Source organism: Crocuta crocuta, unplaced genomic scaffold (genome assembly GCF_008692635.1).
Source record: "Crocuta crocuta isolate KB4526 unplaced genomic scaffold, BGI_CrCroc_1.0 scaffold150, whole genome shotgun sequence".
In the NCBI taxonomy this organism is placed as follows: domain Eukaryota; kingdom Metazoa; phylum Chordata; class Mammalia; order Carnivora; family Hyaenidae; genus Crocuta; species Crocuta crocuta.
The window spans coordinates 611,596-626,956 of NW_027527439.1; the positions used below are offsets into that span (position 1 = coordinate 611,596).

The following is a 15,361-nucleotide window of genomic DNA, read 5'->3' on the forward strand; positions in this document are numbered from 1 at the left end:
ATATCAGTTATCACAGTAAAATTTGCTGAAGAGATTTGTCATAAATCAACTAAACATGTCTGTGTTGGTCTATTTCAGAGTTTTCAAGATGCTCTTGGAGAGATAGCCAGACACAAATCAGAGGGCTTGTATTCTATGCAATGAGAGCCAGCAAAGGATCTGAATCAGGAAATGACGAGATACTGTCAAGACCATGCTGACACTCAACCCAGTGGAGAAGGTTTGGATGGATCCAGACTGAAAGCATCATCCCTGCTGTCTTCCTTTGATCAGATGTGCTGGATGGAAGTGGAGCCCAGGAAGCAGCAGGTACAGAGTTGGCATCACTGAGTTACAAGTGTTCAGAGATGATGATGTGGTAGGAACGGAAGTGGGAGTCAGCATCTGTAAGCCTCATCCTTATATCTCTTTGTTGATTATGAGGGAAAGAAATCTTGGCTTTTCTTTCTGACCACAACACAGAAAAAGCTTCATTCCCCTGCTTTTCAAGGGACTGATGCCAAAGACAAATTTCAGAGATTTTATTCATAAAAATTACAGAAATAAGGACACTTGAGTGACTCAGTTGGTTGAGTGTCTGACTCTTGATTTCAGCTCAGGTCACATCTATAAATTTATGAAATTAAGCCCTAAGTCAGGCTCTGTGCTGACAGCAGAGAGCCTGCTCCAGATTTTCTCTCTCCCTCTCTCTCTGCCTCTCCTCTGCTCACTCACATTCTCTCTCTCTCTCAAAATAAATAAACAAATATTTTCAAAAAGAATTACAAAAATTAAACCTTGAATGACAGACACACATGCACATGTGCACACACACACACACATGCACACACATGTCATCAAGTGATGTGCTTGTGTCTGTAAGTGACACCATGCAGCATGAGAACTCACAGAACTCGGTAGACACCTAGCACCAGCTCACATTCTATCCAGAAAATCTTATTCTGACCTTGGTAAGGATGGGCCTCTTTCCACATCTGCAGGAAATATTGGTAGTAGCTGCTTCATCCTCCACTTGAATTATTTCAAGATGTCAGCACAACTCCAGGTTAAGCAATCAAACTATGGTTTCTGGGGCCATCCCACATATCTACTATTTTCTTCACTATGTTATAACCCACAGTGAAACCCACATTTGAAACTTCAAAGGAGAAATATAATTCCATCTGAAAATGCAAAAGCAAATATCAGCACATAATCATTTGAAAGTAAAATATATTATAAAGAGAACCTACCAGAGTGTGAGCCCGATGTCTAGTAAAGAAGATCAAAAAGTAAAAAACAAAAACAAAAAAAAAACAAAAAGCCCAGGAGCAAAATCTACAGACAATAAGATGGAGCCACCACACCTGTCCTAATCAAAGAAGAAAACAGTAAACAAAAAATAACCATGGTGGTTAAAACACTCTTTTTCTGGTGTGTGTTGCTAGGAACTGAATGTAATTGCTGTACACAGTGGGTTACTTTCTACTTCTGCCTCATTAAGGTGGCATAAAGATGTTTCCTAAATCAACAAAGTCCTGAGAATGGCCATGGTCACTGAACCTGAGCCCCATAGCCTCACGCAGAGTTCTGGGATCTGCACTTGAGGTCTCCATGACTACATTTTTAAGAGCAAGAAACTTGAGAAGGTAATTGTGAGAAGTGAAAACCACAGCATTAGCTGTGGCCAAAGACAGATGCCAGGTCTGACCAGCAAAGGAGGTGCTCTTTGTAGGAGGGAACTCAGCACAGAGACCACAGGCAGAGTCCAACAGGAAAGAAGCCAGGCTTCCTGAACTTGGAGGTGAGATGAGAAGGAGATGCAAGAGAAAGACCCAAACTGGAACAACTGGCCAATATCTAATGTCATGTCATAAAAAGTGAGGATGGGAAAAGTTCAAGGGAGACTGAGAAGTGTCCAGACAGCAAGGATAAGGTAAGCAGAGCCCTGTGTCTAGGGTCATGGAAAAGGGAAGAAAGCAGGGCTGTCTGTTGAAGGTCTCGATCAGAGTGAGGAAGCCATTGATGAGGGCAAGTCAAGAAGCTTACAACAAATTCACTGACACAGAGAATAGAACTGGTGTTGGCAGGAGTTTGTGGGGCAGGGGTGGGGTCATATTGATGAGTATTCACAGTTTGATTAGCATGGAGTTTGAATTTGGGATGGTGAAAACATTTCTGGAATGAGTGGTAGTGATGTTTTCATAGCATCAATGTGCTTAATGAGAATGACTGTACACTTACTGATTAGAATGGTAAATTTTACATAATATAAATTTTACCACAATTTTAAAAACGATACCAAGATTACTTCATAAAAATTTGTAAACAGAGGCAGAATATAATGAGGAGATATTTGTGTTTCACCCTAAAGTGCCAATGTGGAGAAGACACCAGGAGTGTCCTGTGTTTGTTGGAAGTCTTGTAAAACCAGTGGGTCAGATATCTACACTATATCTGAATCAGGCCTTCTTCAGCTTCCTGGCCCCACACAGCCACCTGGCCATCATGCCCAGCAGCTTCCAACAGAGCCACAGGGTGCCCAGGGTGACCACCAGTAGGAACAAGATGACGTCCAGCAGGTACTGCTCATGCCACGGCTGCTGCAGGGCATGCGGCTTGAGGTGGGCCACACCCCCTGTCTGGAGGATGTGGTCGATCCAGCCCACCAGCCTCTGGGCAGGAGTCAGGGGGTGGGAGCTCCTGATGATGCTGGCGGCCACCGCTGCTGACTTGTACCTGTTGGCAGACACAGAAGAGGAGAGTTACTGCTGTGGCCTCAGACGTCTTAGAGACCTTGTATCACACACACACGCTTTCCTCCACATGCACAGAAGACTCAGTTTCTAGCAAAAGTTGTTGGCCTGGCCTTGCCACAGTCTAGCTGGTCCCACCGAAAAGTTCAAACTGGTGCCTCCATGCAAAAACTATGCTTAGTGCTAAAAGTGCTAAACTATAAAACAGGGACTAGGTTGTAAGGATGAATCTACCCAGGAGGATTATAGTCACTAAAGGGAAGAGTAGATATGAATATATGGGATGTAACATATAACCCACTCAGTACAGATGTCCTGGAGGCTCTAATAATGTATTCAATTCATCCTGGTTATCAGATCATTGTGCTGGATGGTAATTTACTTAGGACATCATGGGCCTTTTACTGACTCACTTAACAGAAATTCATCCCAATTTCCTTTGTAGCAGGTCTTTTGCTAGGCCCTGGGAGCCCAGGGGAAAACAAAAGACACACTTGGCTGTCCAGGGGACCTTACTCTCCACTTTCTAGTGTGAGAGATGCACAATAAATTAAAACAGGAAGAAATGGGGATGGGGTAGTTACTGATCCTGAGAAGTATTAAGAAGGAAAAATGAATTATAATTTAAGGTAATGGGAGAGGAGTGCAGTTAGAACTGTCAGATAAAGACCACCTTTCTGAGGAGGGTATTGGAGATTAACCTGACTGTCATGAAGAAGCCAGTCCTGAGAGGAGAAGGAAAGATGTTCTAGGGAGCAGCACTGACAAAGGGCCTGAGGCAGGAAACAGTGTGGCATATGGGGGGACAGAAATTACTTTCTGTCTTAGGGTAATTCAATTATAAGCACCCTCAAAGTATAACACCTCTCAGAGACCCTGTATAAGTAGGTCCTCTCAACCCTTAGGGGGTTGAAATCAGTCTCAACATCTAATTTAAATGCCTAGTCTTGTTCTCAAAGGTAACAGGTCAGATATTAGCATCACATACATATTCCATGTCCTGGAAGTTCCAGCTATTGCAAAAGTGTACCACACAGCACCCTTTGTATTTGATGTCTTCATTCTGCCTAAGCGACCACAAGCCCAGAGAGCTCCATACCTCTTGTCTTCTATGACTTCCTTCATCTTCAGAGCCAATGTCTCTGCCTTGATCTGTTTTAACTGGATAGAGACACCAAACATTTTGGCTTCTACTCGGACTATGTTTTCAGCCTGTTCTCCAAGGACAGGAATCCCCACCATGGGCACACCATGTTGGATGGCCTCCATTATACTATTCATCCCACCATGAGTGACAAAAAGACGGATGCGTGGGTGAGCTGTTGTAAATCAGGAACAGAGCAGAATATTTCAGGGTGAAAATTTTCAGAACATCTGATAAAGTAGCAAGGGCAGAAAAAAATAAAAAGAGATCTCAAATTTGTTGGAGAAAACGATTTACTGATTTAGCTTAGGACACAATCAAGGGTGCATATTCCAAGATACAAGATTCTGGCCTTGTCTCTGTACAGAGATTCCTCTTAATCAATCCACATAGCAATAAGAACCCAAGAAAATCTGCAGAGAATAGTGCCTAGCAAGAAATATTCCTCCTCCCATATCCATCCATTCTTCTCTCTCAACTCTACTCTTCTCCCAACCCTCCTCTCTCTCTTGGTGTCTCACTCTGTCTCTGTTTCTATCTCTCACTCTCCTGGTTTCACCCTCTCTCCTTCGCTATCCATTCCCTTCCATGTTATCTGAAGTCTTAACACTTTCATTGACAACACATCTCATGTGACATTCATCAAACTGACACTCTATGTGCTTTCTATTCAATTTCATAAGAAATCCTCTAAAGCATAGAATGATGGACCACCCATCTCAGTATTTCCAGTTCCTGTGTGCTCACTCCACTCTTCTTTAGAGAAAATAAAATAAGTGTTGATAATGAAGAGTTCATCTCAAACACTGCCTCTCACAGGGATGTGCATCAGAATCTATTTGTGTTTCTTTGAAAATCGGAATCCTTTTCCAAACCCCATGCCTTCTGAAAAGATGTGCAGAACCACCTAGCTCTCTGTTAGCAGAGAATTTGTTGAACCACGTAAAAAGCTGAGAGGTTACTCAGTTTGACACGCTTATATTTTAGCACACTCTTCAGACACTGTCAACCTAAATTTTGTGAAAGTATGAGTACACCTTTTGCAGCAAAGGAGGATGAACCAGTAAGTGTGAGAGTGTGTTTTATAATGGCATAGGGCCTAACAGGTGCTCAAGATGCCTGGTAAACAGAGGCAACATGGCCCTTGATATGTGTTCTCAGAGTCCTTAGACTGTCTTTCTATTTAGGCAACCTTGTTCAGTGCCAAATATGATAGGGTCAAAATAATGGGATGATAATATCACTTCTGACTGCAGGTATCAGGAATAGAAAGGAAGAAGAAAACATGGCAATTTTAGCCATTTGGGAAGCATAACCTGATTTCCCAAGAACTCCAGCTGGCAGCTCCACTTCTGCCCTCTAAACATTACATTTAGCTATCAACTACTCCTTCACAGGCTGATGGGGTACCTAGTAGAGACCTAAGGTTACACAAATGGAAAGAGAGAAGTATATCTGGGTAGTCCTTACCCAAGAGGTCATTCTGAGGAAGCCAGTCCACGATTTTCACATTTGCTGCCAATTTGATGTCTTTGGGCCAGTGAGAAGGCTTATACTTCCATATCACCCCTTGAGAGAGGTGAGCAAAGGCACTGTTCATCTCTATGAGAACTTCCTGGGACTGATAAGTGCTCACCATGGAGCCCAGGGCCACAAGGACAAAACCAGAGTCTCCAAACTTGCTGATGAAATTCTCAAATTCCTGGAGAGAAGTAAGAAAGGAAAGGATGTGAACAAAGTTCTTTAGGAAAGCCTAAACAGTCATGAAGTGAAAGTCAACTATTAACTGAATACGCCCTCCTGTCAGTATCTAGAATTCACTGTCTTGAAACTGTTCTCATAGCCTTGGGGACAGCTCAGTGCACTCTGCACTTTGCTCATATCCGTTGTGTCTGGTGGCCCTGAAGTCATTTTTCTGAGACCTCAGGACACATCATATCATACAGATACTTTCAATATTCACAAGTGGATGTAAAGAGAGCCTTAGGCTTCCAGCTACTCTCACAATAGCCTACATTGCACATAAGACACTTAACACATACTGTAGCACCAACATCTAGATTCAGAATGTCCATATAACAATGTTTTAGGAAGAGGAAAGTGGTGGAAACTTCTTTCTTCATTAAGAACATGGCCCCAGAACAAGCATCATCCTCATCTCTCATCTTAGTTCTGGGGATATGTGGTCACTTAGGAGTCCAATATCACATCACAGTGCTAGTGCCTGGGAGAGTACCAGCTGATGTCCTGGACCAGTAGGAGGCAGTAAGCCTTCTGGAGAAAGAGGTAATGTTGAGAAAATATCTGTCATGTGTCTCCTTCATATGCTTATTAGCCATCTGTCTGTCTTCTTTGTTGAGAGTTCTGGCAAGGTGTTTGGCTCATTTTTAAAATATTGGTTTTCATTTCTTAAATTTTAGTAGTTATTTGTATATTGTGTATATTTGTGTCTGTGTTTATTTGCATATTTTGAGTAATAGTTTTTAGCAGATAGTTCTGTTCCTCCTCTTTTCATTCTCTTGATAGTACCGGCTCAGAAGAGAAATTTTAATTTCAACTTAGCACACTTATCAACTCTTTCTTTCATAGACCATGACAGGTTTTTCATTTAAAAAGTTTTCACCAGGGGCGCCTGGGTGGCTTAGTCGGTTAAGCGCCCGACTTTCGCTTAGGTCATGATCTCGCGGTTCGTGGGTTCGGGCCCCGCGTCGGGCTCTGTGCTGTCAGCTCAGAGCCTGGAGCCTGTTTCAGTCTGTGACTCCCTCTCTCTCTGACCCTCCCCTGCTCACGCTGTCTCTCTCTCTCTCTCTCTCTCTCTCCTAGAAATAAATAAAAAACGTTAAAAAAAAACTTTAAAAAAAAAGTTTTCACCAAACCCTAGTTCCTCTAAATTCTTTTCTGACATCATATTCTAAAAGTTTCATACTCTTGCACTTGCTTTTTATATTAAGGTTTATGGTATGTTTTGAGTTAATTTTCTTGAATATGTAGGATCTGAGTCTATTTAATTTTCTATGTATTCAGATCATGTTTCCATCACCATTTTTTTTTTGAAAATCTTTTCTCTATAGTATTGTCTTTACTCCTTTATGACAGATCAGTTCACTAAATTTTTGTGAGTCTATTTTGGCTTCTCTATTCTGTTACATTGACTTCTTCTAATCTTTTGCTAATATCATACCATCTTGATTATTGTAGCTTTATAGTAAGTCATGAAGTTGACGATATCCCTCCTCAAACCTTGTTCTTCATCTTCAACATTGTGTTGGCTTTTTAGGGTTTTTGCCTCTCCATACAAATTTAAAATTTTTTAAATTAATATCCACAAAATAAGTTGCTGAGGTTTTAATTGGGATTGCATTGAATGTATAGATCAATTTTGAAAGAACTAATATCTTGACAATATTGAGTCTTCCGATCCATGAACATGGACTTTCTCTCCATTTATTTAGTTATTTAATTTCTTTCTTTAGAGTTTTTTAGTTTCCCTCATTAATCTTGTACATATTTTTTAAATTTATTCCCAAGATATCATTTTTGGTGCTACTAATGTAAATAGTATAGTGATTTTAATTTCACATCCCTCCATTCATTGCTGATATATAAGGAAAGGATTATGTTATACATTAAACTAGTATCCTAGGGCATTGCTATAATTGCTTACAAATTCCAGGAAATTTTTTATGACTTTTCAGATTTCCTAAATGGACCATCATGCCATCTGTGAACAAACCCAGGTTATTTCCTTCTTTCTAACCTATATGCCTTTTATCTCTTTCTTTGTCTTATTGCTTTACTTAGTAAGACCTCCAGCATGAGGCTAAAATATGGCAGTGAGAGGACATACTTACCTTCTACCTGATAAGTTGTCTTTTCATTTTCTATACAACATCCTTTGTTATAGAGAAGTTTTTGTCATGATAAAGTCCAATTTATCTATTTTTTCCTTTGTTACTCATGCTTTGGTGTCACATCTACAGATTAAATGCCAAATCCAAGTCCATGTAGATTTATCCCTTTCTTTTCTTCTAAGAATTTTATGGCTCTTAGATTTTTATTTAGGCCATTGATCCATTTTGAGTTCATTTTGATGTGTATTGTGAGGAAGGCTCAAAATACATTCTTGTCAATGTGAACAAATATCAAACTGTCTTAGCACGATATTCTGAAGAGAATCTGAAGAGACTGCATTGATTGGTTTGGGCATCCTTGTCAAAAATGAATTAGTCACAGATGTATGAGTCATTCTTCTTTTTCAATTGTTTTGGTTATTCAGAGTCTCTTCATTTCTATATGAATTTAAAAATTGCCTTTTTCATTTCTATAAAAAAGGCCATTGAACTATTGATAAGGATTAGATCAAATGTGTAAATAATTTTCAGTAGTATTGCTCTTTTAACAATATTAAGTATCACAACCAATGATCTATAGGTGTCTTTTTATTTATTTAGATCTTCCTTAACTTCTCTCAGCAAATTTGTAGTGTCTAATGAACATATATATCTTTCACCTCCTCAGTTTAGTTGGATTTTGTTGTAAATAGAATAATTTACTTGATTTCATTTTCAAGTTGTTCACAGCCAGTGTACGGAAACACAACTCCTATTTCCATATTGCTATTTTCCCTACAACTTTGCTTGATTGGTTTAACATCTAGTAGTTTCTTTTTGGTGTGTGAATTCTTTGGGATGTTCTATACAGAGAATTATGTCATATAAAAATCAAGCTATTTCAACATTGCTCATTCCAGTTTGGAATTTCTTTTTCTTGTTTACTTACTCTGTCTATGGCATATTTGAGTAGCAGTGGGCAACTTAGACTACTGACCTGAGGCAGCACAATTTCTGTCTATCATAAAGAATATGATGTTAGCTGTGAGTGTTCCAGTAAATACTCTTTATCATGTCAAGAAGTAACTTTTTTACTCTTAGTTTTATGTTTTTATCATGAAAAGGTATTAGTTTAGTCAAATATCTTTTCTGCCTATCTTGACATGATGTGTTTTTTTTATTCCCTCCATTCTAATAATGTATTGCATTACACTGATTGATTTGTTATATTAAATCATTTATAAAATAGCCTTTACTTCCTGTGAACTTTTTGACTTAGTCTATTTTCTGTGATATTTATTAGTATATACCTCTAGATGATTCTTAGGAAGTTTTTTTTAATTTTTTAATATTTATTTATTTTTGAGAGAGACAGAGTGTGAGCACAGGAGAGGGCTAGAGAGAGAGAGACAAACAGAATCTGAAGCAGGCTCCAGGTTCTGAGCTGTCAGTACAAGGCCTAATGTGGAGCTCCAACACAAATGGTAAGATCATGATCTGAGCCAAAGTTGGACACTTAACTAACTGAGTCATCTAGGCACCCATAGGAAGGCTCTGATTTAATCACCTAAAATTGAGCATTAATACAGTTTTACAATTCTTTAAAACAGTTTCTCCAACCTCTGCATGTCTTGGTTGTCCCCAGTTCCCATACTATACCCCATTGTTCCATCTGGCTGTAATTGACACCATCCAGCACTACACTATAAGAACTACCATTTTAAGGAACCACTTAAAATCACCTTTACTGTCTTTTGATAATTATAAGATTAATGTAAATCTATTATTTAAAACTGAAAAGATCAGAGCATGACATTAGAATAGGAAGCTCCATGCTCTCATTCCCTACAGGAATATTTTTAAAATATTCTATTTAAAATATTTTAAAACGTTTTATTTAAAGTATTTAAAAAATAAAAATAACTAAAGACTAACTGCACCCCAGGCGATTGTGTAACTAGTCTCACCAAAGCTGGCAGATAGTTATGAAAACAGCCTCTCACCAGAATCCCTGGCCCCAGCATGTGGATATCCACATAAACAAGAATAAAACTGGACCCTCATCTTACTCCATACAAAAAATTCACCTCAAAATTGGTTAAAGACTTAAACATAAGACTGAAACCACAAAGCTCTTAGGAAAAAGACATAGGGGGAAAACTTCAAGGCATTGCTTTTGGCAATAATTTCAATAATATAGCACAGTGCAGTAGAAAATGAAATATCAAACTCAAAAGAAACAAACACCAAAACAAACAAACAAAAAAACAAGTGGGACTACATTAAACAACAAAGCTTCTGTACAGCAAAAGAAACAATCAACAGAGTAACAGACAACCTACAAAATAGAAAATATTTATAAACAATATTCCTAAGAGATTAATCTCCAAAATGTATAAAAAGGCTTACAGTTCAATGGCAAAAAAAAAAAAATCTTACAACTCCATTAAAAATAGATGTAGGACTTGAATAGACATTTATCCAAAGACAACATGCAAATGGCAAACAGATATATGAAAAAGTGTTCAACAACACTAGCCATCAGGGAAATACACATGAGTTATCAATGAGTTATCAATTCACAACTATTGGTAGTTATTTTTAAAAATCATAAGACATCTAGTGTTAAATATATGGAGAAATAACAATCCTTACATACTGTGGTTGGGAATGAAAAATGACAAAGCCACTAAGGGAAACAGTATGGAAATTCCCCCACAAATTACAAATAGAATATGGAAATCAAAATCCATTGATTTGTGAATCTTTGGAAGCACTATTAACAATAAGCAAGATATGGAAACAAAATAACCATCAAAAGATGAATGGTTGAAGATATATAGGTATATGATTCCATTATATATGCATGTATATATTCTTTTAAAAAAACAACATATTTTTTAAAGAATACGGTATATTCTTTAAAAAAGAAGAAAATTTTGCAACATGGGAAACATGGATGAAACTTGAAGACATTATGATAAGTGACATAAGCCAGATAAGCAAATACTGCATGAGTTTACTTATCTGAAGCATCTAAAAGACTCAAATCCATAAAATCAAAAGTGGAAACTAGTTTCCAAGGTTTGGGGGTTGAGAGAAAAGGTAGCTATTATTCAATGGATGAAGAATTAGAGATAAGTGAGATGAATAAGATCTAGAGATCTGAGGCCCAATATGGTACCTACAGTAAATAATTATGTATTGCACTATTATAATTTTGATAGGGGTTAGATCTCATAGTAAGTGTTTTTAACAAAATAATATAAAATCTAAAATATAATATAATATAATAGACTAGGAAAATTAAATAAATAAATAAATGAAAATTTACATTCTAGGTGTTTTCTTTGTCTCACCCTACTTTGTTCCCACTGGCAGGGAGCCACTAACTCTACACTAAAGACCTCCACATGAAGTCCCTGTTGAGTGTTAAGGTTTTACTTACTTGTGGTACTGGTTCAACAGGTCTGGCCAATAAGCCTCCAACATACACAGTGTTGGGGAGCAGGGGCCTAGCAAATTCAAGGGCAAAGTCAGAGTTAACAAACCACAGCTCTGCTTTCTTTAGAAGATGAGACAAAACCGGCCGAGAGCCTTCTGGAAAATGTTCTTTGATGGTGTTGTCAAATGTAGAATGGATTTGCCATTGCTTCATGAAGAAATCAAAGACCATGAGAAAATTCATCACTCTGCCCCAAAAGTCCATGTGATCAGTTAGCCAGGAGCGGAATACTGGAACATAAGACAAAGGGCTTGGTAGCCCATAGTCCACATTTCCAAATTGGGTGGGAAGAATTGACACAAATGGTTTCCCAAGCTTCTCAGCAACCAGGAAAGAACAGAAGTCAAATGCTTCAACAAATAACAGGTCAAAGTTTTCATTTTTTAAGAAATTCATGATATCGCCTCTTCTTAGCAAATCACTGCATCGAATTCCCAGTTGTTTCATTAACTTTACAAAGTTGCCCAATGTATCTCTGTAAAAAACAAACAAAAAAACTAATGACAAATATTTTTTGGAAGTGTTAATTTCACAATACTTAGGATAATCTTCAGCTCAAAGAAAATACCCAAGGTAAGTAAGACCATATCTGGCAGCAACCACCTATTATACCAGTGTCCAATGAATATTCCACTCTGGTTACTCTATTCCAGGTGTTTCTGCTTTTTAAAATGTTCTCACCTCCTCCCCTCCCCTTTCTCTGGCCAATCCATATGCACCCACTATCAGAGCTAATTCAAGGTCCTTCTGCTTTGGAAGCATTCCTTGACACTAGCAAACCTAAAGAGTTTTATTTCTAGTTGGTACATTCTGTGATGCTCTCTTTAACTTTCCTTTGTATATTGACTTTTTATCAGTGACTGTCCTGTTTCCTAACTGAACTGTGGAAATAACTTCATGGCATCAATATTGATAATATAGCTCTTTTACTTGGAAATTGAGAATAGCCTGAATTTGACAAATTGCCTCACAAAAGAAACTTTCTGATGGCAATATTAGAATCCAAATTCTAAGCTGAACATGAGATTTACATCTTCTTACCAGAAGAGATTAACATTTAAAACAAACAAAAATAAAAGCCTTTATGAAGCTAATTACTATCCTTTCCACTTCATGCCCAGCTGGAGTATTCACAAAAGTTCGTGCTAAAATTTTACCAATATCTATTATGACTCTGGTCTATGGCACTATTCTAGGAACTATTCTCCTTCAATGTTTTTGCATCAGTGCCTGCAAGGAAAATGATCCTTTTCATACTGCATATGGGTGAAGAGATGAGAATGTTCCTGACCAGAGGTTACAGGTACAGGTTCTCTGGAAACCCAGGGGCCTTCCACTTGAATGAAGGACTAACAAAATCAATAGCATGACACACCTGTACCTGTACAACACTACACTATGTGAGCCCACTGAAAGAAGGCCCACAGGTGAGAGCTCATTGGTAATATGCAGATGTCTACCTGGGGTTTAAAATCAATTTCATGTGATAACAGGTGATCAGCTGAAATTATTCTCTATTATATTTTAAGTGATTTTACATAAACAATGACTGCTAAATGTTGGTGACAAATTTAAGATATGAAGTCCAAATTCTTCAAAAGTGGAGCATTAATCATACCTGAAATTAAGTTAATTGAAAAAATATAGGAAAGCACTGTGCTTAGTATATTATACCATATGTAACATGTATATAAAACCAGCCTTCAAAGTAATCAGGCTGAGGAAAAAGAGACGAGATATAGAATTTAAAAATATATCATTAACAACACAAGATATAGACAAAGTTTCAAATGAGTGCTTTAGATCAAATCTCTTATACATGAGAGAATTTGGAGTCTAGTTTGACTAAGGAAAGAAAACTTTATTAAAAAGCCAAACTTTAGGACCACCTAATAGCAAACAAAATTTCCAAGGAAAGACGGGGGGCGGGGGGGGAGGGTAGNTGAATTTGTGTCTTTCTCCTCTAATGTCAAACATGAAGAACTTTCTATACATTCCAGGTAATGACAAAACTCTCAGGTTACTCACTCATTGTGTATCACCAAGATATTTAGTTTCTTTTTTTTTTTTTTAATGTTTTATTTATTTCTAGGAGAGAGAGAGAGAGAGAGACAGCGTGAGCAGGGGAGGGTCAGAGAGAGAGGGAGTCACAGACTCTGAAACAGGCTCCAGGCTCTGAGCTGGCAGTCAGCACAGAGCCCGACGCGGGGCTCGAACCCACGAACCGCGAGATCATGACCCAAGCGAAAGTCGGACGCTTAACCGACTAAGCCACCCAGGCGCCCCTAGTTTCTTAAAAGAGTTTAAAAGACACTGGTTTGATGTACAAGAAATCAATACTCATAAGCATTTTTTCTATTCTTGAATTCATTGAGGAAGTGGGAGGAAAAATAAGTATAACGTGGTGACTCCCATTTGTGTATCAATAATGAGAAATTAAATTATCTATTCACCATCTGTGTGGTGGAGAATATGCAAACACTGTAGGTGAAGTGTTCCCAGGAAGATCCAGATGGAACAATTCCTCCATACTATAGAGAAATACATCCATGTTTTCACTGCAAGAGGCACAGTACACAGGTTAAGTAATTGGGAGAAAAATCCATTTACTCCGTTTATCCGATGTCCCCTGTCATTGATCTCCCCATTCATCCATTCACCCATTCACCCATCCATTTCTCTTAAATTCCAAGTATCCATGCATCCAACCATTCATTTGAATCACTAAGACAGTAAAACTTTCAAGCAGAGAATAAAAGAAATTACCTGCCATGCAAAGCTTCTGTCACAAAGAAATCAAGACATTCCCTGAGTTCTTTTCTATGGTCTTCAGGTGGAAGCCAACTGATAACTTTATATGACGTTTCACGCTTTTCTAAAAAAGGAGGATAAAAAATAAAACACCAATAAGGAAATGTTTAATTATGCCATGCAACCCAAATTAACATTAACATGAGGATATCATGGTTTATTTATTCCAATGATTGTAAATAGTTTCAAATGTGTGCTTATTGAAGTTCTGTTCTGTATGGTTTTTCTGCTTTCTCATTTCTTCAGTCACGCAACCTGCGGATAATTTTTGATAACCTGTTAATGGTTTAGCCACTTTTTTCATTTTAAAGTACTTCAGGATTCTATTTAAAGTTTTCATTTAAAGGCATAACTATTCATCATTTTATAGGTAAGAAACAAAGATGAAAAGAGTGCCAGATAATTTGTTAGGATTGCACATGTAGTGAATGGTATACCTTATATTTAAATACAGATCGTATTTTATACCAGTTCCCCTGTCATTTATCATTTAGAAAAGACAATAATTTTCACTAAAATTAAAAAATGAAACATGCCAAGGGGTTTCATTCTGCCAAAAAATACCAATGCCTAAATTAAAAATAGTCCTCTGCAGCCCTATTTACCATCCTGGCATTTCATCCATAACCCATATGTAATAAAGAGTTGGACACCATATTTGGAGTTGGAATGCTGACAGCTTTCAAGCTCCATCTCCCCCTTAACCTTCTGTAACCTTCTGTAACCTTCTGAGAGGAAAGACTCAACATGCCCTTCCTGTGTGACCAAGATTTTCAAGCCAAGCGAGCCAGACCCAACAGGGGGATCCTCACCTCCATCCCACTCAGAAGCTTCCATAATTGGCATTTAGAGACAAAATATGGGTTTAGCTTTAAGTGGCCCTGGTCATATATCTCACACAAACTTATTTTCTGTGACAGATTGGATTTTGTTTCTGGATTCCAGCATGAGCTGTGATTGACACTAGGCTAGGTAGAATTCTGTGACTGTGTGTCTCAGTCAGGTATTGCCCTATTAAGAATGGTCCTCCAGAGTAGGACTGATAGTGATTTACAAGTGCACTGAATGATGTAAAGAAAGGTAATCACCACATGTTATGATGAGATCGATACCTACAAAAGTAGATGGTACATGAGAACCCAAGAAAATGTCTTTGCTACTGCTGCTGATTATCTCTGTAGCTAGAGGAAAACTTAGATTAACACAGTAATAGATAAAAAGACTGATGACAGGCCCATGGAGTAAATTCAAGGAGTTAATTTGAATTAAGGTTAATTTCACATCTCTCAAAATTACCACTGGGGAGACCCCTAGCTTTGATACTAATTGGGACATT

The 15,361-nt window shown here is 38.0% G+C and overlaps 1 protein-coding gene across 2 annotated transcripts in view; it reads right to left on the reverse strand.

The window, feature by feature from the left end:
• Positions 1 to 2,441: 2,441 nt before the first annotated feature.
• The window catches only part of LOC144228442 (UDP-glucuronosyltransferase 3A1-like), a 31,310-nt gene continuing 18,390 nt past the window's right edge, over positions 2,442 to 15,361 (reverse strand). For both annotated transcript variants that reach the window (XM_077760266.1, XM_077760260.1), the window contains exons 3-7: positions 13,981 to 14,089; positions 11,158 to 11,689; positions 5,350 to 5,581; positions 3,835 to 4,054; positions 2,442 to 2,718 (exon numbers count right to left, since the gene is read on the reverse strand). In XM_077760266.1, coding sequence (XP_077616392.1) covers positions 2,442 to 2,718; positions 3,835 to 4,054; positions 5,350 to 5,581; positions 11,158 to 11,689; positions 13,981 to 14,089 — 1,370 coding nt within the window. The remainder of the gene's footprint in view (positions 2,719 to 3,834; positions 4,055 to 5,349; positions 5,582 to 11,157; positions 11,690 to 13,980; positions 14,090 to 15,361) is intronic.